This window comes from Miniopterus natalensis, chromosome X, assembly GCF_054644295.1.
Source record: "Miniopterus natalensis isolate mMinNat1 chromosome X, mMinNat1.hap1, whole genome shotgun sequence".
NCBI classification, from domain to species: domain Eukaryota; kingdom Metazoa; phylum Chordata; class Mammalia; order Chiroptera; family Miniopteridae; genus Miniopterus; species Miniopterus natalensis.
Window position 1 is genome coordinate 28313098 of NC_142103.1, and position 27292 is coordinate 28340389.

Consider the following 27292-nt stretch of genomic DNA (forward strand, 5'->3'; position numbering starts at 1 on the left):
TATTATATATAGTTCCCTGAAATCTTTTAAAAATAACTACGTGAGAAAGGAAATAAGACAACATCATTGAAAATCAAGAAATAAAAAAATGCAATAAAAACTATCCACATGAAATCTAGATAATGGCAGTATTAGATATAAACTTTAAAATAACCATGTTTATAACTGTCAAGAAAATAAAAGACTGAAAATTTTACCCAAGAATTTGAAAATATAAAAATGAACAGAATTTCTAGAACTGAAAAATGCAATAACTGGAATTAAGAACAATTATAGGATTAGCAGCATATTAGACACACTGAAGGGAGAATCAGAGAAATGAATGAAATATCTGAAGAAAATATCCAGAATGAAGTATGAAGAGACAAAATGATGAATAATACAGGAAGAGATGGGGCAAAGGTAAAAGGGGTATGGTAAATAAAGCAAACATGTTTAATAGGAGTCCTATAAAGAAGGAAAAATAATAGTGCAGAAACAGTATTTCAAGATATAATGTTTGAGAAGTTTTGAAAAGTAACAAAAGACATCAAGTAAGAAATGTAAAAAGCAGTATATATGCCAAGTATAGTGGGGTATGAGGAAAACCAAACCCAGGCCTATTATAGTAAAGCTGTTGAAACCCAAATAATGGAACTATTCAAAGATGAGAGAGTAAAACAACGAAGTATCTTCAAAGGAGTAAAAATTAGACTGATATATAATTTGAGACAGAAATAATGATAGTTTGAAGAAAGTGAAACTGTATCTTCATACTCAGAATTTTGTGTTCACAAAAGACTTGTCCAATCACTGGGTTGTACATCTGAAAAGAATATAATATTGTCTGTTAACTGTAACTGAAAAATAAAAGATTATTTAAAGTAAAAAAATAATAAATATTAAAAAACTTATTTTTTGAAAATGGAAGTTAAATAAATAAACATACTAATGCAAAGAAAAGCTAGGCAAATTTTGTCACCATCTAACTCGAACTAAAGATTCACCCTCAGGCTAAAATATGATCCAAGATGGAGACACATACAGATGTAAGAACAATGAAGAATAATGACATTGGAAAATATGGAGGAAAATAAAAATGAGTATTTACTGTTTAATACAGTGATAATTTCTTGAAGAATATGTACATGTAATTAAAATGCATGACAATAAATCAGGAGGTGCATTAATTGAGCTAAGTGTTGGAAGGTACTTGTGCTAACCAAGAAGATGTAAAAGAACTAAGATTAAACTGTAATAAGGCAAAAATATAAGTTGTAATCTGAAGGATGAACATGACAAAAACAAGAAAGAATGTTTACCAAGCTAAATAAGGCAAAAATTGAATAATTAAAAATATATATTATATGTTACAAAAGAGAGAAAAAGAAAACTGGAACAGAAAAATAAATGTAAGGCAAACAGAATAATTTAAACGCAATTATATCCGGTATTGCATTACATGCAAATCGACTGAAGATTTCAAATGAAAAAGCAAAGATCACTAAGTCTAGATAAAAACATTCATTCAATCAGATGCTCCTTAAAAGGGACATATGTAAAATATAAAGATAAAGAAAAACTGAAAATTAAAAGAAGATAGCAAAAGATATACCATTTAAACACTGAAAGCTGGCATAACCATTCAAAAGAGAAAAATATATACCTTAAGTAAAAACATTACTAGAGAAAAAGGGACATTTCATTATGACTAAAGGTTCAATTCAACATGAAAATATTAGTAAATTTTAAATTTGTATGCACCTTTTAACATAGAACCAAAAGATACACAGCATAAACTGATAGAAGTAAATGGAAAACATACACACAGCAGAAAATGACCGAAGTAAAAGGAATGACCAAATCCACAGTCACAGTGGGAAATTTTAGTACATTTCACTGAGTGACAGATAAAACATTCAGACAAAAAATGAGTTAAATGAAGGAGATTTAAATAACAGAAATAACAAAACTTAGTTAATTGTTATAGAACACTGCACATGACAATCCATGCTACATTCCAGAACAGGTCATATGGTGGGCTATAAAGCAAGCCTTAAGAAACTTCTATGGGGATAATACAATATGCTGACTGGTTGGTGTAAAAATTCAAGAATAATGCTGGGTTCCTTGCTCCTCCCCTACCTCTAGTATGCATCCAAAGAATGTTAATTTCCAATACTCCCTTCCCGGGGTAACCCTCCTCACTCACCAAATCCTGAACCAGAGAGGTATAGATGACTCAGACCGTTCCCCTCATCCAAGGGGAACATCTCAGCTTTGTCATAACCATAGCCACAGGAGGGGCGGTTTTCTATGTGGAACCAGGACGGTGTATCAGGGACCACTCTACCCATTTCCTCAAGAGAGTGGAAAATAGCCTGGGCCCTCGACAACCCTCCCCACCTAAAGGTGGCTTGGCTGGGTATCCCGTGGGTTGGTGTGGGGGAGGGGACCTAGAATCCCTCCGGCCCCGTGAGGATTCACGCTGAACAACTCACCACTGGTGCGGTCTGAAGGCAGTAACCTGTCACCACTGTCCTCGCAAGGTATTTATGAGGAGAATCTGTGGAGTCTGGAGCTGGGGGGTTCTAGCATTCTGTGGAGGGCCCCAAACTTTGATCAAGTCCACACAAGTAAGATGGAGTCCTGACAGGAAGTTCCTTCCCTAGAGAGGAGGGTCCTAGCAGCCAGAGGAGACTTAACTTCCTGTTCTCACTGCCCCCAGAGTTGCTACTAGGCAACTGTTTCCAACCAAGCCTCCTCCACATAAGCTTCGAGTAGATTTAATAGGACTGGTTCCCAGGTAGGTGTTCGCAGGTAGAGTTCCCAGAGAACTCTGACAGTCAACTGTGACCAGGCTCTGTGTGGGCTGCCTTACATTGTGCTCCTTCACGTATTCCTCACAAGGACATCTGTATCTGCGGAATTAACACTCCTTGCCCTCCCTGAAGTTGCTGAGGTTTAGGGAGGTGTAGGAGCTTGTCTGGCGTAATTCAGACATTACATGGTGATGCAGACACTGGTACTGAGCTTTATAGAGTGGACATTATCCCATCATGCATTACTTTAATAAACTCTTTAAAAAATAAAAGACTTACCTAAAGAAGGGCGAAGTTAAAGATATCTATATAGTCACATGGCAAACAATAACTTCAGTTCACCTTAGAGAGGTCATACGAGGGGCCAAACAGAAATTGATAAAGAAAATAACAAACCATTTGGTGGGGCACTGAAATGAGAGCAGGAAAAAAAAAATCGCCTTTTCCTTTGGGGGTGGTTGGGGAGGGGCGGGGAGGAGCTACTCCCTGGTGGTCACAGCCGGAATTGTAGCTTTGGAGGTCTGACCTAAAGGCTCCCTAAGGGGAAGAGAGTGAGATAGGGGCCTGAGCTCCAATGAATTAGCCAGAACTTACTGGTGTTTTTCACCCAGCCCCCCACCACCCTGTCCCCTCAGCAGCAGTCCCTTCCTGGGTTTCTACGCCCTGAGAGAGGATATCCAACCTCTGGGTAAGCTGAAGAGAAATAAGGACGCAACGATGTGCATATTTGGAATGAGGGAAACATAAGACAAAAAACACATACACATACATAGATAAACTGCCAAACCGTATTTTTATAACTTTTTATAAAACAATATAACATGAAAATTTTTGAGTTAGTAAATATATGAGTTTTTGTCAACATGTTAGATATTTTCAAGTGTCTCAACAAATTCCTCTAATTACAAAATATTAAACACTATTAAATATATATTTAGATAATAAAACCATCCTACATCTTTCATCTATATGATCCTCTCAACATGACCCAAAGAAATCCACTTTAAATAGACTGGTGCACATTTTCTAGATGTGTAAGGTTGGTATTTACTTATCTTAAAATATTTCCAAGTCTTATATACATATACATATATAAACATGTGTGTATATATGTGTGTGTGTGCATGTGTATATGCACATATATATTTTTTAAAATTTTTCAGTCACATAAATGATTTTCTGCAAATTGGATTTTTACTCATTGTGACATCTCTGGATATTTCTTTGGACAATGTCGTTTGGCTTCTGTGCAGACATTTATCGGAGAAACATTTTGCTTTTTAATTAATAAGTAATTTTTATATCTTTGTCTCTCTTGCTCCTGGTGGGCAAAAGTCCTTTATGTACAGGAATATTAGCACAAAGTCTGCAATATTGTTTGCAAATATTTTCTCCCTGTTTCTCACATTTAAATTTTTCTTTTGGCAGTGTAGAACATATTTCTAAATTTTTATTGAATTTATGATTTAAAAATGACACAGGTTATTCTTCAGGGGAAGAGTGGAGGCAGGAGAACACAGAGGGAATAGTAAGGAAAGGGAAGGGATCAGGGAAGCTGAGAGAGTTCTGAGAGGGGAGCTCAGCCAGGGGGAGGGAGCAGTGGGGCATCTGGGGAGGGGAGTCTACACACATCTTCCTCGAACACCCTGTTGACACAGAAGAAGAGCATCCTTTCCTGAATTAAAAATAGGAGTGCAGGTCTCAGTCACCTTCTACACCTCCTAACCACTTTAGTCTTTCTTGGACTACCTGAGGCAGGAAGCGAGTGCTCACCAACTGGAAACACAGGTCCACCACAAAGGAGCTAAGGTCATGCTGTGTTTTGGGCAACACACAGAGGGGGCTCACAGTGTCAGGTTTTGTATATTTCAGCAGCTGAAAACACAGGTTTGTGGGGGAAGAACAGCAAAGGTCTGGATTGCCACACCCTGGGCCCTATGACTGACCCTTCATGCCCCCTTTCCCTGCCATATCTTCCTCATCCCACACTCACTAGGGTCCTTGAGGTTCTTCGTATGCCTGTTGTTCTTGAGGTACTCAAACAAGCTGTTTCTAAGAGAAAAAGAGGAATAGGATGTGGTGGTCGGGCCAGTGTGGGTGTTTCCATGAGCTGACCAGTTTCTGCTGGGGAGACACATGCCCCAGAATAAGACTTTGAGCTGTGATACTCACAGGGCTGGATCGTCTGGAATGAAGGGAATGGTCAGGGAGAAGCAGGCCTCATTGTGATAAGCACCAAGGAGACTCTGTCTGTCTCCAGAGTCATAGATCAAGTAATATCTGTGAGGGGACAATGAAGGCAGTCTATCTCTATGGACTGGACCTCAAAGGGTATTTGAAAACTCTCAGGAGCTGACCTCTACTTGGGCGGCCTGGACTGTCCCAGCCTTCCCCATTCCTGGTGGTCCTCAGGGTACTTACTGCTGCATGAACTGCAGGACTTGAGTCTTCAGAACAACAGATCCTTCACAGCTTTCCTGGAATCAAAGACATTTGAGACCATGTGGCTGATAAAGCTTCCCTTACAAGAGCCCAAGTGTTGACATTTCTTCCTCACCCTTATCAAGGGCTTTATTAAGTGGGGCTGTCAATGTCACTGGTAGTTAGTGGAACTAAATCCTGGCCATCCTAGAGAACGGAAGGTAAGTTAGCAGTGCAGACCATGGAGGTGGTCCTGAGTGATTAGGGAAACGGATGGGCCCAGGAAATGGTGAAGGTCAGAGGTCAGGGATGAAAAGTTCCTGGAAATACCATGGGTGAGATTATGGTGGGTGTCTGCATCTTGAGGTATTGGAAATCTCTAAAGTTATACCCAGCTTTTGCATGCATGTGCATGTGCACATGCATGCATGTGTGTGTGTGTGTGTGTGTGTGTGTGTGTAGAACATTTTTCCAGAGATCATATTCATGTCTTTTTCAGATGTTCATGTCCCCCAAAATGGATAAGGCTCTGATGCAAACGTGTAATCTAGGCAAGACTCAAAGGGCTTGAGGGCAGGTGTGGAAGTCGTCAATGTTAGTAAGAGAGAATGATGAACGAAAGCACTTACCGGGCATAACAACTCTGGAAAACAAACCCTGATGGCACTGTCCAAATCCCAAAGTAGAAATGATTGACGGTTGAGGGTTGTGAAGCCTCTCTCTAGCTCTCCTTCTTCGTTCTTTATCCTCCTGGGTGGCTCCCTTCTAAACAGCTCTGACTCCCTTCTCTAGTGCCACAACTAGCAGCATTTGCAGCCCAGGCCCCAAGGTTCTTGCTCCTCCCTGCCTCCCTTCCTTTCTCCAAGTCTCCAGTGAACACTCAGAAGATAAGGAGTGGGATGGGAGTTTAGGATTCTGCTATCTCACTGGGGTCCAGCATTCTGCCAGAAACAGAACACCCCCCAGAATGCTAGGGCAGGGAGGTGAGAGATGGAAGACTAAGAAGGCAGAGTGGGGAAGGGAGAGGGAGGCAGAGAGAAAGGAAGTAAAGATGGGAGTGCAGATTGTGGAGACCTAGGGGTTTAAAGACAAGGGAGAAAGAGAAAGCAAAGCAAAGGGAAGGGAAAGAAGCTTTGCCGTGGGGATGAGGGTCAGGGAAGAAGAGAGAAGAAAGGGAACATGGCTCCCCTGCAGCAGCCCTTTCCTTCATCTGCCCCTGGCTGGCCCTGGGACCCCAGGTATGAATAGAAAACATACACCTTTTGCCTGAGGACCATAGGAGGCTGGATGAGCCTTTGTCACATTTGGGAGCTCAGTCTGAACTGAGCATGGGAAACGTAGCAGCCACAGGATCAGGAGACCTTCCCCAGAAGGAGTAAGGGGTCAGGCTCAAACTCAGCTTGACATTGGGGGTCTGTGGCCCACTCTTATGATCACCACCTTCTCTCCTCATGGCCCCTGTGCATCTGTGCCTGTCTTAGTTGGTTCCTTGCATGAAGAATGCTATCCGTTTCAGGCCACCCAGGGCTCCTCTGAAGGACCAGGCAGGTGATGTGATGTGTGGAGGAAGGGGCAGTGCCCCTGAGAGGACTGTCCTTCTGTCTCCTCAAACCCCTCTTCCCTCTGCCTTCCACTGCTGCCTCAAGAGGCTCTCTGCTCAGTGGCAGTGGTTCACTTCTGGCCTCTCGACTCAAAGAAACCTGTTTTTTCCCAAAGATGGCTCAGCTCGTGGCATTGGGCCTCAGGAATGAATGTCATGATGGCAGACACCCTTTTTGTGTACGGGAAACAGGGCTCCTCTCAAGGGAGGAGAGGGAAGCCCCATCTCAGCACCCAGTAGGGAGGCCTTCTTAGCATGAGGCCCTGGGGTCGTGGGCACTTCTCAGCACAGGGCACCAGCATCTGGCCCTAGACTGGACCCTTCTGGTCTTGGTGCTCTTGGAGCACACACTTGGGAGGGCATGCTAGAGAAAATGAGGTGCAGAGGGGCAGGAAACTGACCCCAGACCAGGAGAACAGGTAAACAAGTCAGAGGAAGGAAACTTCTCACTGGTAAAGGAAACAGAGAGAGGAGAGGGTAGGGGCTGTGGTCTTTCCAGAGGACAAGGATTCTAGCTTCCTGCACACATGTATTCTCAGATGCAGTTCTTTTTTTGAAAAGAAAATATGTATTGGAAAAGAGAAACATTGGAGAGGGCAAGGGCCTCCAACTCAGGAGGCCCAGGCAGCTACTTCTATGGTTATCTAGGTAGCACCTCAGAGCTGTGGAATATTCAGTCATGATGTCAGTGGCCACCAGACTGTAGGCCACTTCAAAATCTGAGTCTTCATTAAGGCACCAAAATATCACCTGCACTTCTCACTGCTCCAGACTTTTCCTCATGATGAGCCATTTAGGAACCACAGCTGCCAGCTTGTTCAGCCCAGGGCAGGATAATGGGAAGTAGGTCCTGTTGATGATGGTGAACAGGAAGCACATGAGGAACCTCTTGGGGATAGGGATGAATGGAAGCAGCCCAAGGTAATACAGCAGTAACAACTGGAATCCTCGGCTTATTGTGAAGGAGAATGGCATCTCGGTGATCTGGGAGGCAAGGGGATGTGAGGGGGATCAGTTTGCTCAGCAGCCTTGTACTTCTTCATGACTGAGCTGTTCTGAGGCCTAGATTGCCGGAGCCCGCCGGCAGAGTCGAACGGTCCTGAGGAAGGGGTGAGGATGGAGAAAAGACAGACACAAAAAAGATGGGATCGGGAGGACTGCAGCTCGTAACTGCCGCAGCCCCGAGTTTATTTTCTCAGCTCAATATATACAGGCACTGTTGATTGTGCTGAATAGCACCCCGCCCCACATTTCTTCCCCTTGCCCGATACAAAGTAATTCCTCCAAGGTCCTACGAATGCTTTTTCAGAGTAAACACCCTGCCTCCCGCAGGAGCTCAGACCTTGGAAACTATCTTTATCTCGGCTTCTAATGGGAACTTTTGAGGAGGATTGAGTCCTTGGCTTGGTATGTGGCTTAACTATCCCTTAACCCTTCAGGCCGGGGTCAGCTTCCTAATTAGCCTTTCTAGAATTTATGGCCGCAAGCTAAATTAGTATTGCTTTGGTGCCTCAAGGACTGGGTCAGGGAGCAGGAGAGCACATCTGCAGCTCACCCAGGCAGCTCCTCTGTGCCTGGGGCCACAGCAGCTCATCCACATCTCCCCGGGAGCAGGGGAGCACATCTGCAGCTCACCCAGGCACTGTGCCTGGGGCCACAGCAGCTCACCCACATCTCCCTGGGAGCAGGGGAGCACATCAGCAGCTCACCCAGGCCGCTCCTCTGTGCCTGGGGCCACAGCAGCTCACCCACATCTCCCAGGGAGCAGGGGAGCACTTCTGCAGCTCACCTAGGCAGCTCCTCCGTGCCTGGGGCCACAGCGGCTCCCCACACTAGATGATGATTTTGTTGCAGTCAAAGTGTCTCACCAGGCTGGCTATCTTGTGAATGAGCTTCTGGTTTCCCCCTTTGACCTCCACACTCATGGGTGTCTGAGGGAATCTCTGGAACACGTCCTCCAGACACACCATGTGCCTGTCTGACCCATGTGCAAAATGGCCTGGTGAGAAGTAAACCTCCAGCTCCTCCTTGTATAGCGGGGCAGCTCCTCAAACTCCAGGCTGCCCACATCCCTATTGTGGAACAGGTTCTCGTTGTGAGACAATACCACCACACCGTTCCGAGTCAGCTGACAGTCCAGTTCCAGGAAGTCTGCTCTCTGGGTCATGGAGTTCTCCATGGCCTCCATGGTGCTCTCCAGCCTCTCTCAATATTCTCCTCGGTGGGCCCACAGTCAGGGACAGAAGGCTGGAATCCAGGGTGTGTGCAGCAGGCGAGGCCTGCACTGGAATAAGATGGAGAGCATGGCATAGCTGCCCAGGGCCAGCAGGGCATAGCACAACAGAGGGCTCATGGCTGCACCCCCCCCTTTTTTTTTTAAATCTTCACATGAGGATATGTTCATTGATTTGTTTTTGAGAGAGGGGGGAGAGAGAGAGAGAGAGAGAGAGGGAGAGATCAGTTGCCTCTTGTGCGTGCCTGACTGGGGATCAAACCCACAACCCAAGTATGTGCCCTAACTGGGAATTGAACTGCAACTTTTGGTGTACAGGATGACGTTCCAAACAACTGAACCACCTAATCAGAGCTGTTGAACATCTTTCTATATACTTGTTGGTCATTTGTATGTCTTTGGAGAAATGTCTCTTCCGGTCCCTTTCCTTGACCTCCCTCCCTGCCTACATTCACTCCTCATTTCAAGGCTCCTGTTCTAATCGCTAAGCTCCAGCTTTATACCTTCTCTTCGCAATGGCTCTTACAAAGTTATTAAGCTCCCCTCATGCCTGATTTCTCATAAACAGCTTAGCTTTAGTAGCAAATTCTCACCTCTGAGGTATTGTGGGTTTGGTTCCCAGGTGGACATGGGACATTTCCTGTTTAATGGTGAGGACTGAGACTCCAGGGGCAGTTCATTCTCCCAGGGGGCAAGGATCCCTAGGAAGGGTGACAGTGGTTATCACCAACCTTACATAGGTGGGCTGGTCTGGGAAGGTGTTGCCCAAGGGGTTCCCTTCCAGCAATAGCTCTTCGTGCTTCAGGCCTTTGATATTGTCCAACTCCCAAGCTGTCTTCAGCTGAGAAGTATGGGGACAAAACTGGAAAAGGAGTCCCAGGGAAAAAGGGACATCTGGGCCCCTGCACCCACAGTTCCCTCCCTTCCCCCATAGGTATCTTCGCTTACCTGCTGTCATCACTTTGATGACCATTACGACCCATTCTCAGCCCAACTTTGTTCTGGCTCCCTCTTCTCACCTCAGTTTTGGAGAGGTTCAGGGTCTTGACTGTGGGGGCCATCTGTGTAGTATCAGGTAGTCTACCCAACTGGTACAGTTCATGTTGTACAAATTTAGGGACAACAGCTTTTGGGGAAGCAGAGTTAGAGTGAAGGTTACTATCTAGGACCTTGGAGACAAATCTCATCTCTTTCTTTTGCATTTCGTTTGTGTATGCTCTTTTTTCCTCCCCATTCTTTGGTCCTCTGAAAAACATTGGCAATGTCAAACAAAATAATGTCTTGATTTCTCTGGAGGCTGATTAAGGTATTCAACAGAATAAATGATAAATGTGAAAAACAGACCTATCTTTTTTACAGGATGTTGGATAAATCACTTCCCATCTTGTGTTTTCCAGTCTTACATAGAAGAGGCAACACATAGTACCATGCTTGTATGTGTGTATGTGTGTGTTTGCATAATAATAAAAAAGTAGTGAAAACTGGTGATATTGCTCAGTAGTGGAGTAATCACGATTTTGAAAATATTTTTATTCGCTCTATAAATTTTAAATTTATTATATTTCAATTTCATATTGTAAATTATGTTTGAAAAATATTTCACCACTTAAACTCTATATAATTTATAGATCTCCAAAATTGCAGAAACATTCTGAGACTTTATCATACATAAATTCTTATTTTCTGAATATTATTAATAAACATGTTACTATGAACATTTTAATATACGTCACATAGTGTAGAACTACACTGTCCAATAAGTTAGTCACTAGTCACATGTGGTTATTGAGCATCTGAAAGGTATCTTATCTAGATTGAGATGTGTTTTTAGTGTAAAATCACACCATAAGGAAACTAACTCTCATTTTGCACCTATTAAGTGCTGAGATGGGGCAGTATATTAAATTCCACTTAATTTGGTATGGGTTTTGAAAATCTAGTTTTTGAAACCCTGATAAGACTTATAATCATATGGTAATGTTGGAATATTTCATGTCACTAGTTCTGTTAAGAGACCTGTAATGACCACCCGTATGTTTTAGGGAATAATGTTTGGTAGTAGATATGAAGATGAATACGGTGTGGTTTCTACTCTTCGTGGAGCTTACAAAAGCATGCACAAGGCAGATACCTAAACAAGCGATGCCTTTATAAGAATACTGCATTCGCCCCACATTTTCATAAACAGCATGGGCCTAGTAGTTTTGGCCAGGAGTGTTGGAGTCAGATCAAAGTGTGTTAAAGTTTCATAAGGTATTTTTTTGTTTGCCTCTGATAAAACATTGTTTTAATTTATTGTTGATACTATTACAGATGTCCTCCATTTCCTCTGCCCCCTTGCTTCACCCACCTCCATCCATCCCCCACCTCCCTCCAGGTTTCATGAAGTATTAATCCTAAGAGTTTCATGGGTTTGAAAACCTAACTTCCATAGTTATTGCGAAGCATCATGTAAGAGAATATGGAAAGCATTACTCACAGTACGTTGTGTGAAATAAGAACTTTAAAAAATATTGGTTCTCTCCTTTCCATCTCTGATATTTCACTTCATTTCTGGAATTTCAAAACACTTTTTAAAGTTTTTGTTGTTGTTCAAAATATTACAAATGTCCCTTTTTCTCCCCATTGACCCTTTCCACTCCTTCCACCCTCCTCCCCAGTCCCTCACCACACTATTGTCTCTGTCCTTGGGTTATGCATACATGCATATAAACTCTTTGGTTAATTCCACCCCCACCCACTCAAAACACTTTTAAGATGATGAAAAACCTGATTTGTGAACCACTGGGTAAAACGTACACAGTAGTTTTATCCTACTTCTTCCACTGTACACAGCTTTCAGTCTAAAAGAACTGTACGGATCTGGATCATCTATACAAGCTTGATCTTTCATTATCACTTACCACTGACCACAGCTTTTTTTGGAGTTGAATCCTATGTATAATATCATATACTATGTTGCTGCAGGAGGGTATTTCTTAGGTGGTCAAGTACTGTTATTAAGAAATAACCTATTATTTTTCCTTTATTTTCTTTCTCATTAAGTCTCTCTGTTTAGAGTGACCTGGTAAAGTGTGGTTAGTAGGTCTTTTCAGAAAGCTCAGCCGATAGAGGGAAATACTGGGAGCCTAAGAATATTTGAGAAAATTCTATGGGCTCATTTAGAACTTGCTTACAACTCAGACCTAATTAACAACAAATACTTCTCTTTTAAGAGAGTAAAGAATCTCAAAGGTGATTTCAGGCTCTGAAATTTCTTTATTGCAATTGAATGGGGTTTTCTTAAGATATTAAGCTTTTAAATAATATGAGCAGTGAGTATAGAACCTTAGTCTATCCTTCAGAAATTCATTTCAAGATATTCACATATGCTTTTAGTATTTATCAAATCCCAAACTTGTACCTAATTCATGGAGTAAAGCATCTTTAGAGGAGTGTACCTTTAGCATTTTTTAAAATTTATCTTTATTGTTGAAAGTATTACATACAGATGTCCCTTTCCCCCCCATTGATCCCCTCCACCTTGTGTCCACCCCACACCCAGGCCTTCCCCATATCAATGTCTGTGTCCATAGGTTATGCATATAAGCATATAAATTCTTTGATTAATCTCTCCCCACGCACTCTCCCACCTCGCCTTCCCTCTGAGATCCCTCAGTCTGTTCCATGCTTCTATGTCCCTGGATTTATTTTGTTCATCAGCTTCTTTTGTTCATTATATTCCACATATGAGTGAGATCATGTGGTACTTATCTTTCTCTGACCAGGTTATTTCCCTTAGCATAATACTCTCCAGTTCCCTTCATGCTGTCCCAAAAGGGTAAGGGATCCTTCTTTTTTACAGCAGCATACTATTCCATTGTGTAAATGTCCCACAGCTTTTTTATCTACTGATGGGCACTTCGTCTGTTTCCAGATCTTGGATATTGTAAATTACACTCCCATGAACATAAGGGTGCATAAGTTCTTTATGATATATTCCTAGAAATGGGATCACTGATTCAAATGGCAGTTCAATTTTTAATTTTTTGAGGACACCGCACACTGTTTTCCATAGTGGCTGTATCAGTCTGCATTCCCAACAGCAGTGTAGTAGGGTTCTCTTTTCTCCTATTCCTTGTTGTTCATTGATTTGTTGATGGTAGCCATTCTGACAGGTGTGAAGTGATAACTCATTGTGGATTTAAATTGCATCTCTCTGATGATTAGTGACTTTGAGCATCTTTTAATATGACTCTTGGCCATCTGTATGTCCTCTTTGGAGAAGTGTCTATTTAGGTCCTTTGCACATTTTAAAATTGGATTGTTTGTCTTCCTTTTGTTAACTTATATGAGTTCCTTATATATTTTGGATATTAACCTTTCATAAGATGTGTCATTGGCAAATATGTTCTCCCATACAGTGGGCTCCCTTTTCATTTTGTTGATGGTTTCTTTTACTGCGCAGAAGCTTTTTATTTTGACGTAGTCCCACTTGTTTATTTTATCCTTGTTTTTCTTGCCCTAGGAGATGTATTGGCAAACATATTGCTATGAGAGATGTCTGACATTTTGCTGCCTACATTTTTTTCTAAGATTTTTATGGTTTCACGTCTTACGTTTAAATCTTTTATCCATGTTGAGTTTATTTTTGGGTATGGTGTAAGTTGGTGGTCTTGTTTCATTTTTTTGCATGTACTTGTCCAATTTTCCCAACACCATTTACTGAAGAGACTATCTTTATTGTACGTTCTTGCCTCCTTTTTCAAATATTAATTGAGCGTAATGGCTTGGGTCGATTTCTGGGTTCTCTGTTCTGTTCCACTGATCTATATGTCTGTTCTTGTGCCAGCACCAGGCTGTTTTGATTACAGTGGCTTTGTAGTATAACTTGATATCTGGTATTGTGATCCCTCCAAATTTGTTCTTCTTTCTCAAGATTGCCGTGGTTATTCAGGGTCTTTTTTGGTTTCATATAAATTTCCAAAGTGTTTGTCTTAGATCTGTGAAATATGCTGTTGGTATTTTAATAGAGATTGTAATGAATTTAGATTGCTTAGGGTACTATGGACATTTTAATGATGTTAATTCTTCCAGTCCATGAACACGATATATTCTTCCACTTGTTTGTATCTTCCTCTATCTCCTTTTGCAACGTCCTGTAGTTTTCTGAGTACAGGTGGGTTACCTCCTTGGCTAAGTTTATTCCTAAGTATCTTAATTTTTTGTTGCAATGCTAAATGGGATTGCTTTTTTAGTTTCTCTTTCTGAGAGTTCATTATTGGTGTATGAAAATGTCATCGATTTCTGGGTGCTAAATTTGTATGCTGCTACCTTGCCAAATTCATTTATTAAAACTAGTATTTTTTGGTGGAGTCTTTAGGATTTTCTATTTATAATATCATCTGCAAATAATGACAGTTTTATTTCCTCCTTTCCAATTTGGATGCCTTTTATGTTTTCTTCTTGTCTGATTGCTGTGGCTAGGACTTCCAGTACTACATTGAATAAGAGTGGTGAAAGAGGACACCCTTTTCTTCTTTCTGTTCTTAGGGGAAGTGCTTTTAGTTTTTGCCCATTGAGTATGATGTTGGCTGTAGGTTTGTCATATATGACCTTTATTATGTTGAGTTACGATCCCTCTATTTCCACTTTGTTGAGAGTTTTTATCAAAAATGGGTGTTGAATTTTGTTGAATGCTTTTACTGTCTATTGATATGATCATGTGATTTTTGTCTTTGGATTTGTTTATGTAATGTATCACATTTACAGATTTGCAATTATTGTACCAGCCTTACATCCCTGGAATAAATCCCACTTGGTCATGGTGTATGATCTTTTTAATATATTGTTGGATCTGATTTCTAATGTTTTGTTGAAGATTTTAGCATCTATGTTCATCAGGGATATTGGCCTGTAATTCTCTTTCTTTGTAGTGTCTTTATGTAGTATTGGAATTAGGCTAATGCTGGCCTTGCAAAAAGAGCTGGGAAGTGTTCATTCCTCTTGGAGTTTTTGGAATAATTAGAGGAGGACAGGTTTTTGTTCTTTGAATGTTTGATAAAACTCCCCTGTGAATCTGTCCCGACCAGGGCTCTTGTGTGCAGGGAGTTTTTTATTACTGCTTCATCAGTTGTTATTGGTCTATTCAGGTTTTCTCACTCTTCCTGATTGAGTTTTGGAAGGTTGTATTTTTCTAGGTATTTGTTCATTTCATCCAAGTTGTCCAGCTTGGTGGCGTATAATTGTTCATAGTATTTTCTTACAATCCCTTGTATTTCTGTTGAGTCAGTTGTTACTTCACCTTCTTCATTTCTGATTTTGTTTATTTGGGCCCTCTTTCTTTGTTTCTTAATGAGTCTGGCTAAAGGTTTATCAATCTTGTTTATCTTTTCAAAGAACCAGCTCTCGGTTTCATTGATCTTTTGCACTGTTTTTTTTTTGTTGTTGTTGTTAGTCTCTATGTCATTTATTTCTGCTCTGACTTTTATTATTTCCCTCCTTCTACTTGCTCTGGGCTTTTCTTGTTGTTGGGTCTTTAGGTTGTAGTGTCAGAGAGTTTATTAGAAGTTTTTCTCAGTTTTTGAGGTAGGTCTGTAGTGCTATGAACTTCCCTCTCAGGACTGCTTTCACTGTGTCCCATAGATTTTGAGGGATGACCATATGCATAAGAGGGCAGCCATCTGCAAACCAAGGAGGGAGGCCTCCGAAGAAACGAAACCAGCAAACACCTGGATTTTGGACTTCCAACCTCCAGAACTGTGAAAAATAAATTTGTTTTGTAAACCACTCAGTCTGTGCTATCTTGTTATGGCAGACCCAGAAATCTAATACAGCATCGGAGATGGTTTTCAATCTTGGCAGCTAATTGGAATCAACTGAAGAATGTTAAATATACTGACTACTGGACCTACTCCTAGAGATTCTGATTCAACTGGGCATTACAAGGGATTCTAATGAATATCCAGTGTTGGAACATACATGTCTAGCAGGATAGTTTTCTGGATCTTATAGGGCTGGATGTGAGTGATGAACCTGGCATCGCTTGCAAGATATTTTCCCTCCATGTCTTGCTCCTTCCATTGTTCGCCCCCCCCAACACACATCTCCCTTATTTTTCTGCTCTACCCAGGTCCCCACAGATGAAACCAGAGATACCCCCTCCTATTACTACTGCTCCACATCCATGATAAATCCTAATTCGAAACATGTTAAGCTGCATCAGCCCCACTCATGCCCTCCCAGCTAAGAAAAGTGTCTTAAGAGGCCTCACATTCTCTTATTCTGCCTGTTAGCCTGAGCCAGCACAGCACTCGAGCTACATTTGTCACTTAATCCAATTAGAAAATGGATAAAAAACATGAACTGACAATTTACTGGTGGTCAATAGGTATGTGAAAAGATATTTAACATCTTTAGCCATCATGGAAATTCAAATTAAGAACAGAAAGAAACATTAAAGACAACTATGAAAATGGCTAAGAATATATGGACAGCACCAAATATAGGCAAAGCTATAGACAGATAAAGTGAGCCCCTTATGTTGCTAATGGGAATGCAAAATGGTACAGGCATTTGGCAAAACAATTTGGCAGTTTCTTTCAAAAGTAAACATGCAATTACCATATTATACACCAATCACACAAAGGAAATTTACCCAGAGAAATGAAAATTTGTGTTCATGCAAAAACCTGTACATGAATGTTCCTAACAGTTTTATTCATAATAGTTAAAAAGAGAAAACAATCCAGATGGCCTTCAACAGGTGGTTAAACAAACCAGCAATAAAAAGGAACAGACTATCAATACACTTAACTTAGATGGCTCACAGTGAAGTTATGCTGAGTGAAAGAAATCCCTTCCAAAATGTTGCACAATAGAGGATTCCATTTATGTGACATTTTAAAAATTACAAGAGTGTTTGAAAGAGGTTAGGATGTGGGGCCAGGGAGAACCTGTTCTCTGGTATAAAGGTTAGCATGAGGGAAACTTGTGGTGATGGGAGAGTTTTGTATCTTGTGTGTAGTGAGAGTTACAGAATCTACACAGCTGGTAAAAGTGCATGGAAATGAGTGCATGTAAAACTGGTGAAAGGGTATACATGACCTCCCTGCACAATTTTTGAAACTTCTGGTAAGTCAATAAATATTTCAAAATACAAAAGTTCAAAAAATAAAAAAATAACACAAGATTTGTGGGGAAATGTAGTGTTAGGTACACAACTCTCAAAAACGTTGTCAGTGACTTTATTTCAAGACAAGAAGCTAATAAAAAGGTTAGCATAGTTTTGGATCAGTGAAATGATTAAAAAATCCATAAATACTACAATGAATATGGCAGTCGTTTATAAAAGTGAGTGTCACAGCTTGTGAGTTACTCTGAAGTGGTGGAGAGAAGGTTATCAGGGTACAGGGAGCAAAGCTTGGATTTTAAAGTAGTCCAGGAATGGAGTCCCTACTCTATAATTTTCAAGCACTGTGAAGGCCTGATATAAATGCTAGAGACTGTCATGAATGAAGGGGAAGACTGGACCTTCTGGTCTTGGCCCCGTTGGCTCATGGTTGGGACAGAGGAAGAGCAATTGAAGACACAAAACATACAATGTGCAGCATAACTCTTTAATATGAAAATAAACAAGGATCATGAATGGGCAAAGTACAAACAACTGGCAGGCTTCAAGGTAAACTTTGGCTTCCTGGTCAGTCAGGCTCCAATCTTAGCCATGGATGTGGCCTCAGGTTGGAAGAGAGATACAGCAAATATGATGAGGGTGGAAAATAGAACACCTAAGGGCTCCTTTCTCAGGCTTTGTTTACAAGACCCTAGGTCACTGCATGAAGGCCTCCTCTGGGATCTTGCCCTTCATCTAGAGAAAGTCAAGAGAGAGCATTGGGAAGACAGTAGAGCAAGCAGTGATGAGATTCATCCCCAGGCCACCTGACTTCTATCCACTTAGCCTTGCTGAAAACCTGAGGACCAGTGTCCTTTCATCTCTGAATTCTCAGACTTCACTTTTTAATGAGTAAAGAATTTCAAGTTCTGGTATCATTTCGTCATTGTACTAAAAGCACATGTGGTGGAGGAGGACCCATGACCTCTCTGAAGACCAAAGTGGAGACACTTTGACCACACAATGTCACTGCTAAATCTAGGCCACAAAAAGAATCCTGCAAGTTTACCAAGCTGTATGCACTGGAATGACCAAGTGGCACTGCATGTAATGCTGAAAAAGCAGTGAAAAGACAAATATCTATCAATAATAGCTTATGGCCTAATGGAATTCAATTGCTTAATATAGAGATCTTAGCAGGAATAAGGTAGCATAACATACTTAGAGGAAATTATGCTGGTGCTAATAATAAACAAAGGAAGTATCAAATAGTATATACAGTAGGGAAACTGGGTTTTAAAATATATTTCAGTATATTAGCATAAAATTAAGGTATCTTTCACATGAGAAATTTTGTAAAAAAATAATATGTCTAAAATAATTACCTGCAAGTTCCCACTATTCAATCCTCCCAGCTCCCTCCTATCCCCGTGCACACCTGTCACTCACTTCTGAGACCACTAGAGGCTCATCTCAGATAGGGTGGAGGAAACCTCCATTTCCTGCTGCTCCTGAGAGAGGATGGTCCCAGTGCTGGAGGAGGGTGTGGGCACTTGGGTGGAAAATGCACTCTGAGTCTTGTCAGGGGTAGCATCCCTCACAAACAGTTCATCATTCATGATGCATAGACTGGAGAAAAATGAACCTTCAGACAACTTATGGATGGACAACCCACACCCTCAAACAATGATCCTGTTTCCACTTCCACTCAGCAACCAGATTCCCCCACACCCCGACTGTAGCTACCCAGCCCCCAATTCCTTGCCTGATAGCTCTGTCACTCCAACAGACACCACCCTTGGATAGACTGTCTACCAGTTCCACTAGATTTGTACCTCAAACTCCAATGCATTTACTCTGTGAAACAGCCTAAGGGAGAGGACAGTCTAATCCCATTTTTAAAGGAAAACATAGTGTCACAGCAAGGTCATGTTATTTCACTAAGGTATAAATCTAGTGAGTGCTGGGGTGACAAACCCGACTTAACAGAAACTTGAAACACTTTTCATGTTCTAACTCCAGAGGCCATGCTCTTAATCCCTATGAGGGACTGTTCCTGGATCAACCTGCTGGTTTCCCACAACACACTGAGAAAACCCCGAGGACATGCACTGCCACATTCCCACAGCCCTGAGCCCAGGTTGGGCTGTGTGTGTCCACCCAGAGCACAGCACTCACCTGGAACTGCTGGCAAGGGTAGCGATGAAGGTCCGGGTGAAGGCACGCACAGAACCCTGAGACCTTCCTTCCACTTCAACAACAACAAACAACAAAACCACCTTGGAGTCCCACAAGCTGCACTTGCTCACACAGTGTTCTTCAGTCAGAGTGGGACTTGAGACTCATGCCAAGGGGATAACTGTTCACTGGGAGTCAGGGTGTCGGGAATGGGGAGGGCAACCACAGGAGCAATCAGCTCCCACTGACAAGGACCCTACTATGTGCTGGACCCTGGGACAACCACTTCACAAAGTTCATTTGATTCATTTTTTCAGCTACCCAATAGGTGGGCTTCATTAGCTCCATTTTGCAAATGAGAAAAATGAGAGGTAAGATAATGGGCCCAAGTTCTCACAGTCAGGATCTGGGTTGACAGCCATCAAACCCCACACCTGTGTCCCCAACACCCTAGCTGTGCGGGACTGGCAGGCATGGATACAGGTCAGACCAGGATGGTTTGGCGGCAGACTTGAGGCAGAAGAACAGAGACAGAACAGCAAAGAAAGGGAAGGGATCAGGGAAGCTGAGAGAGTTCTGAGAGGGAGCCCAGAAGGAGGGAGCAATGGGGCATCTGGGGAGGAGATTCTACATATACTCACCTTCCTTGAACACCCCATTGACACAGAAGAAGAGGAGGTTTTCCTGAAAGGAAAGAGAACAGGTGCTCAGTCTGTACCTACACCTCCCACACACCTTTCTGGGCTCTTCCCCAGAGAGGAAGTGGGTGCTTACCAACTGGAACCACATGTCCACCACGAATGAGCTGAGGTCATGCTGAGTTTTGGGCAACACACAGAGGGAGCTCACAATGTCATGATTTGTATGTTTCAGCAGCTGAAAATTCAGGTCTGTGGGGAAGGACAGCAAAGGTCAGGGTTGCCACACCCTAGGCCCTATGACTGACCCTTCATGCCCCCTTTCCCTGCCATATCTTCCCCATCCCACGCGCACTGGGGTCCTTCGGGTTCTTCATATTCCTGTTATCCTTGAAGTACTCAAACAAGCTGCTTCTAGGAGAAAAAGAGGAACAGGATGTGGTGGTCTGGCCAGTGTGGGTGTTTCCATGAGCTGACCAGTTTCTGCTGGGGAGACACATGCCCCAGAATAAGACTTTGAGCTGCGATACTCACGGGGCTGGATCGTCTGGGATGAAAGGAATGGTCAGGGAGAAGCAGGCCTCATTGTGATAAGCACCAAGGAGACTCTGTCTGTCTCCAGAGTCATAGATCAAGTAATATCTGTGAGGGGACAATGAAGGCAGTCTATCTCTATGGACTAGACCTCAAAGGGGACTTGAAAACTCTTAGGAGCTGACCTGTGCTTGGGTGGTCCTGACTGTCCCAGCCTTCCCCATTCCTGGTGGTCCCCAGGGTACTTACTGCTGTAGGAAATGTTGGACTTGAGTCTTCAGAACATCAGATCCTTCACAGTTTTCCTGGAATCAAAGACATTTGAGACCATGTGGCTGATAAAGCCTCCCTTACAAGAGCCCAAGTGTTGATATTTCTTCCTCACCTTTAATAAGGGCTTTATTAAGTCAGGTCTGTCAATGTCAGCAGTATTTGGTAGAACTAAATCCTGGCCATCCTAGAGAACGGAAGGCAAGTTAGCAGTGCAGACCAGGGAGGTGATCCTGGGTGATTAGAGGAAAGGGTGGGCCCAGGAAGGTCAGACATCAGGAGTGAAAGGGCCCTGGAAATTCCGTGGGCCAGATTCCAGTGGACACCTGCATCATAAGGTCCTGGAAGACTCTACTGTTTAATACAACTTGTGTGTGTGTGTGTGTGTGTGTGTGTGTGTTTCTCTTTCTCTCTTTCTACCCCTCTCTCCTTCCCTCTCCTTCTCTCTCTGGCTCTCTTTCTCTCTGTTTGGACATGTTTCACAGAGATCACATTCATGTCTTTTTCATAAGACCATGTCCCCCCAAATGGATAAGGCTCTGATGCAAACATGACATTTTGGCAAGACACAAAGGGCTTGAGAGCAGTTGTGGAGACCGTAAGAGATGATGATGAATGTAGGCACTTACCAAGCGTAACAACTTGGGGAAACATTTCCTGATGGCACTGTTCAAATCCAAAAATAGAAAGAAGTGGTTGATAGTTTGGACTGCAAAGCTTCCATTTACTGAAAACACTAATGACATAAACAGAGACAGCTGTTCTGCCCACCCAGCAGCCCCCTTTAGCTTCCTCAGTCTCTGATTTCAAGGTTTCTGGATCCACTTCCCTGCTGAGCACTGATCATCTGCCATATGGAATCTCCAAAAGGCAGAGAGTCCTCATCTCTCTCCACACCTTCCCATTTATATTACCTCCTTTCTTCCCTTCCTCCCTCCCCCTTTTCCTCCATCTCCCTCATTCTCTCTCTCTCTCCATCCTCCTGGTTCACTCCTGCCTAGAGGGCGCTGACTTCTTCTCCAGTGCCCCAAGACACAGCATTTGGATCCCAGACTGCGGGGCTTCTTCCCTTTCCCTGCCTTCCTTTCATCTGCCAAGTCCCCACCGATGGCTCCAGAGAGAAGAAGGAATGGGGTGGGTGCCCTGGGCTCTGTTACCCCATTGGCAGTCCAGCATCCTGCCAGGAATAGGACATGCCCCAAGGATGGATGGCCCAGGACTCTGAGGCAGTGAGGTGAGTGACTGAAGGATTAGAAGGCTGGGAGGGAAAAGGAGGGAGATGAAGACAAAAATGGAGTGAAGATAGGAGTGGAGATTGGAAAGATATAGGAGTAAAGACAAAGGAGAAAGAGAAAGAAAAGTAAAGGGAAGAGAAAGAAGCTCTGCTCTGGCAGTGGGGGTGGGGTCAGGGAAGAAGAGAGAAGAATGGGGACATGGCTCCCCCTGCAGCAGTCCTTTCCTTCATCTGCCCCTGGCTGGCCTTGGGTCTCCAGGTAGGAATGGAAAGCATGCACCTGTTGGCCACAGGGCCATGAGATGTTGGCTGAGTCTTTGTCACCTATGGACTCATTCTGAACTGAGCATGGGAAATGAACAAGCCATGGGATCAGGATACCTTCCCCAGAAAGAGTAAAGGGTCAGGCACCAGCTAAGCTTGGGGTTGGGTGTCTGTGGCCCCCTTTTATAATCACTGCCTTCTCTCTTCATGGCTCCTGTGTACCTGTGCTTGTCTTAGTTGGTTCCTTGCATGAGGAACCCTATCCATTTCAGGCCACCCAGGGCTCCTCTGAAGGACCTGGCAGATGATGTAATGTGTGCAGGGAGGGGCAGTGCCCCTGAGAGGACTTTTCTGTCTCCTCAAACCTCTCTGCCCTCTGCCTTCCACTGCTGCCTCGGAAGGCCTCTGCTTACTGTTGGTGGCTCAATTCTGGTCCCTTACTCTTGAAACCCTGGATTCTACCAAGGAATGCCCCTCCCTGGTATTGCACTAAAGAAACAGATGTCATGATGACAGCCACCCAGGGCCTGGGCCTTTGGCATGGGAGGGAAAGTCCCCATGTTAACCTGAGATTCTAGGGGAGACCCTTTACATGCAAGGGAAAAAACGTTCCTTCCAGAATAGATTGGGGATACTCTGTATCATCTCAGTAGCAGGAAGGACTGTCTCAGCATGAGTCTGGGGTGGAGGATGTTTCTCAGCCCAGATCAGCAATATCTGCCTCGAGACTCAACACTCCTAGTCCTGGTGGGAGGGGGGAAGGGGAACTGCATCCTGGAGCACATTCTTTGGTGGGCATGATAGAGAAAACTAGATGCAGAGTCTGGAACCAGACCCCAGACCTTATGAGCAAGCGAGTTGAGAGGAAACCTTGAAGCACAGGGGAGGGATACAGACCAAAAAAAAAAAAAAAAGGTGGGACCTATAGTCCTCCTAGAGGTCAGGGTTGCCACCTTTCTGAGGCAAGGCACTGTCAGGGGTAGTTCAGGCTCCCAGGGGTCAAAGGACACCAGAACTGGTGAGAGGGGTTCACACTGACCTTACATAAGTGGAATGGTCTGAGAAGTTGCGGCACAAGGGGTTATCTTCCAGCCACAGCTGTTCCAGCTTCAGACCTTTGATCTTGCTTAACTCCCAGGTTGATTTCAGCTGAGAAATACAGGGAGGAAACTGAAAAATAGTCCCAGGGAAAGAGGGACATCCAAGCCACTGAACCCACAGTGCCCTCCCTCCCTCCCCCACAGGTACCTTTGCCTGCCTACCATCATCACTCTGATGAACACTACCACCCACTTTCAACCCAACTTTCTGTCCCTCTTCTCACCTCATTTTTGGAGAGGTTCAGAATCTTTACTGTGGGGGCCATCTGTGTAATATCAGACAGGCCATCAAGCTGGCACAGTCTGTTGTTGTGCAAGTTCAAGGAGAGCAGCTTTGGGGAAGAAGAGTTAGAGTGACAGTTACTATCTAGGACCTTGGAGACAAATCTGCCCTCCATCCCCTCTGTTCCACCCCCTACTATAACACCAGCACTGAGCCTAAGGCCTCACCTCAGGGAAATTCTTTTTGATGATCTCCAGGGTGGCAGTCATGCAGTTTCTTCTATTCAGGATTATATCAACATCATGGCCCACCAAGTCTTCAGGAAGCCAAGAGTAGGCAATAAGAAGGCTGAGAGTGGTCTAGGACCAACACCAAACCCTCCCTTGTCACCATCCCTAAGTCTCCCACTCAGGCAGAAACCTCTGCCCTCATCTGCTCTAGAATTACTACTGTTAGTTGTACCTGAGTCATAGCGGAGCAACTGGAGATCAAGAGCTTTCTGAGAGATATCATATCGTTTGCTCATGGCCAGCTGCAGAGGGAGATGGAGAGAGAGCTCTGAGGCTGTTGTGGTGGCAAGAAAATCATGGCTGGAGGAGGAAAATGTGGGTCTGGGGGCAACCAAGTACCCTTGAGTCTGCATTACCTTTAGCTTTTCCATTTTTTCTGGCTCCAACTTATCCCGCACAGAGTAAGGTACAGCAGATGAATTGACATAGACTGGTATCTGCAGGAAGAAGAGGTGGGGTAAGCACCAGAAACTCTAGTCCTACAGGAAGGTGACCAGCTCTGCCTGTTCTCCTGCCCAGGGACTAAGTACGAGAATGAATTCGACACACCTTTCGGTTCTCATCATCACAAATCTTGTAGCTGACATCCTTCAACGCAGAGGCAGCACTAGCATCCTGGACAAAGAACCCGACCCTCTTTTTCACATAGTGAAACTATAGGGATTGAAGGCAACAACAATTGTGTCAGAGGCCCATGGCCCAACCTGAACCAGGTTCTCTCCCTTACTTGTGTCTCCTCATCTGGCTTCACCATCCTCACTTACATCCACTGGAGTGAAGGGGACAGTGCAATGTCTCTGGATTGACTCCATTAGCCATGTCTTGTCATACTTCCTTCCACAGGGAACCTAAGGGTGAAAATAAGGGCACAGAGACAAGAGGAACAACATGAAAGAAGGCTAGAGAACAGACCCAACACAGTGTTCTTTTCCTACCTTTACTGAATTTTCAAAGGCTTCTAAAGAAGGGACCACTGGCATGATTTCTCATGTTTGTGCCAAATACAGAGTTCCTAATTCTATTATCTTTCCTTTTAAAGCTCTCCTCCCCAAAGTCAACTTAACGGGTTAGACATTTTCTTCTTTTTATAGAGTTCCAGGAGATGCTATTTAGGACACTGCTTGCCCCTCTGAGAAGTATTCCAGAGACTTGACCCTCCATCTCCCGCACTCAGCTTGAGCCAAACTGAGACATCCAGTGTGGACTTGCTCCATTTCCTTGGCAGTAGTTTCACCTTTCCCTTTAGATAGCCTCCTGTTTTCCATACAGTCACCCTGTTTCCTTATATTGCTTCAATGAATTTGCTCTTAGAGAAATAATAAAAAGACATATTGTAAACTGTCCACAGCAAACTACCAAGTGTCTCCACATGAGACCAACATAGTCCACCTGACCTTTCTTTCTCTCCAGAACATTCCATACATTTTTTTCAGGACACTCACTGTGACCTTGAACCAGCTACCCAGGGTTTGATCTTGTGTGTTCTCCCCCATTTCACTCCTGAGATGTTTTCTATTAGTCCACAGAGTAACGCGGAGACGGCCTTCATTATGCCATTGCACTCTCCTCTTGTTCTGTCCCATGGTATAGGGAGTGCTGGCAGGGGACAAGTGGAAAGAAAAAGGGTGGCCATGAATGTTAAGAAAGTCTTCTATATATCCTTGCATCTCTGACACCCGGACTACAGTTAGGATTGTTCAACCATGATTTCACTTCTAGCATTCTTCAGTTTTCCAGTGAGAGAAAAAAAGAAAACCATGGACAGAGAAAGAGTTACACAGTCCCTTGGGCTGCTACATGCAAACCAGGCTGCAGAGTCACTTACTGTCTGAGTTGGTACTTCTGCACTCCCCTCATCTTCACCTTTCTATCATCCTTCTGGAGGTGTGAAGGCTGAAGTTCATATCCAACATGTTGATAACAATGGGTCTTCTTGTCAAAATTACCTCGAAAAGAACTCCAACCTTTCTTTCTTCCTTGAGGTGAACAGACACCATTGTCTTCTGAAACAAGGAACAAAAATAAACTTTGGAGACACATCTGTGGCCACTTACCATGTACCACGTCTTAGGCTAACACCATGGCAGGGCAACAAAATGCCAACCTGCTATGAGATCAATCCCATTAAACCCCAGAAAGGAAACACTTCTGCCTGTTCAGATATAAGAGCCTTATTTGACAGATGGTACTATCAGGGGAGAAATGGCACATGGTGTGGAAGGAAGAGCAAGTGGAGGAGGAAGAGGGGAGAGGTCAGAAGAAGGAGGTAACTGTGTTGAACCTTTTAAAAAATATAGTAAGTTTTATAAAGAAGAGAGGTATATGTGTCCAAGAGTTAGAGTGGATGCCAACCATAAATCAGGAGGGCATGTAAATCTTGCCTCTCTCAGAGCTAACCACCCCATCAATACATGGGAAGCAATCCCTCTCATGCTTCCCAAACCCAATCAGCCACCACACTGATTCCACTAACACTCAGCAAGCTGTGCTTCCTTTGCTGCTGCAGTATAAGCTTTAATATCAGGTGGAACAGAGATACTAGCCTCATAAACTGTCTTCCTCCCTCCTGCCTTGTCCCCAACAATACTCTTTGAAACAGCCAGAGTGAGCTTTCTCTTCACCCACTGAAATGCCTTTGAGTTCAAGAGACAGCTCTTTCTAACCTCAACTCTTCTATAACAAGGGTATGGACGACAAACTGGAATGTTGTTTCCATTACCATTTCCAAATATCTAGGAATTCTTCTTTTCTCTTTCTATCATTGACTTCTAATTTGACCCCTCTATGGTCAAAGAACATACTCCATGTGATTTCAATTCTTTTTAAACTTGTGGAGGTTTGTTTGATGGCCTGTCTTGGTGAATGTTACATAGATACTTGAAAAACATTGTACTCTGCTGCTGTTAGGTGCAGTGTTCTATTTGTCACACAGATCCTGTTATTGTTATTCAGATCTCCTATATGCTGATTTTCTCTCTAGCCATTCTTGCTGAGAGTGGGTGCTGAAGGCTCCAACTATCACAGTGGACTTGGCTATTTCTCCTTTCAGCTCCATCAGTTTTTGCTTCATGTATTCTTTGGCTCTGTTGTTTGGTGCATACACACTTAGGTCCATTATGTCTCCCTGGTGGATTGGCCCTTTTATCACTGTGTAAAACCTCTCTTTAAGAAGTCTCTTGTATGTTTTCTACTTTATTGGAGATCGTAGCCACAGGTATGCCCATAAAGTGTCTTGGTTATGTTGCACTGTGTATTCACTCCTAGGAGTTGTGCTGCTGTCCACCTCTCCCCCCACAAACACTCCTGCCAACATATATAATTCACCATGTGGAAGAATTTGGCAGTTTTTCTGGCATCTAAAAAAATAAGGTAGTCTTAGTTCTCTCTCTCATATGTGGATTCACTAAGGATATTTTA

The 27292-nt window shown here is 43.3% G+C and overlaps 1 protein-coding gene and 1 pseudogene across 1 annotated transcript; both read right to left on the minus strand.

The window, feature by feature from the left end:
• Positions 1–4750: 4750 nt before the first annotated feature.
• On the minus strand, positions 4751–9175 carry LOC107524009 (lysophospholipase D GDPD3-like; annotated as a pseudogene).
• A 556-nt stretch (positions 9176–9731) lies between these two features.
• Positions 9732–25732, minus strand: LOC107524008 (nuclear RNA export factor 2-like). Its single transcript, XM_087813358.1, is given in 20 exon segments — positions 9732–9917; positions 10075–10300; positions 18594–18773; positions 19323–19395; positions 19964–20006; positions 20097–20212; positions 20316–20374; positions 20495–20602; positions 20744–20799; positions 20880–20951; positions 21394–21430; positions 23302–23411; positions 23587–23694; positions 23813–23901; positions 24048–24117; positions 24232–24312; positions 24425–24529; positions 24640–24723; positions 25318–25471; positions 25701–25732. Coding segments are annotated over 20 exon segments (1989 nt in total).
• Between the last annotated feature and the right edge of the window lie 1560 nt (positions 25733–27292).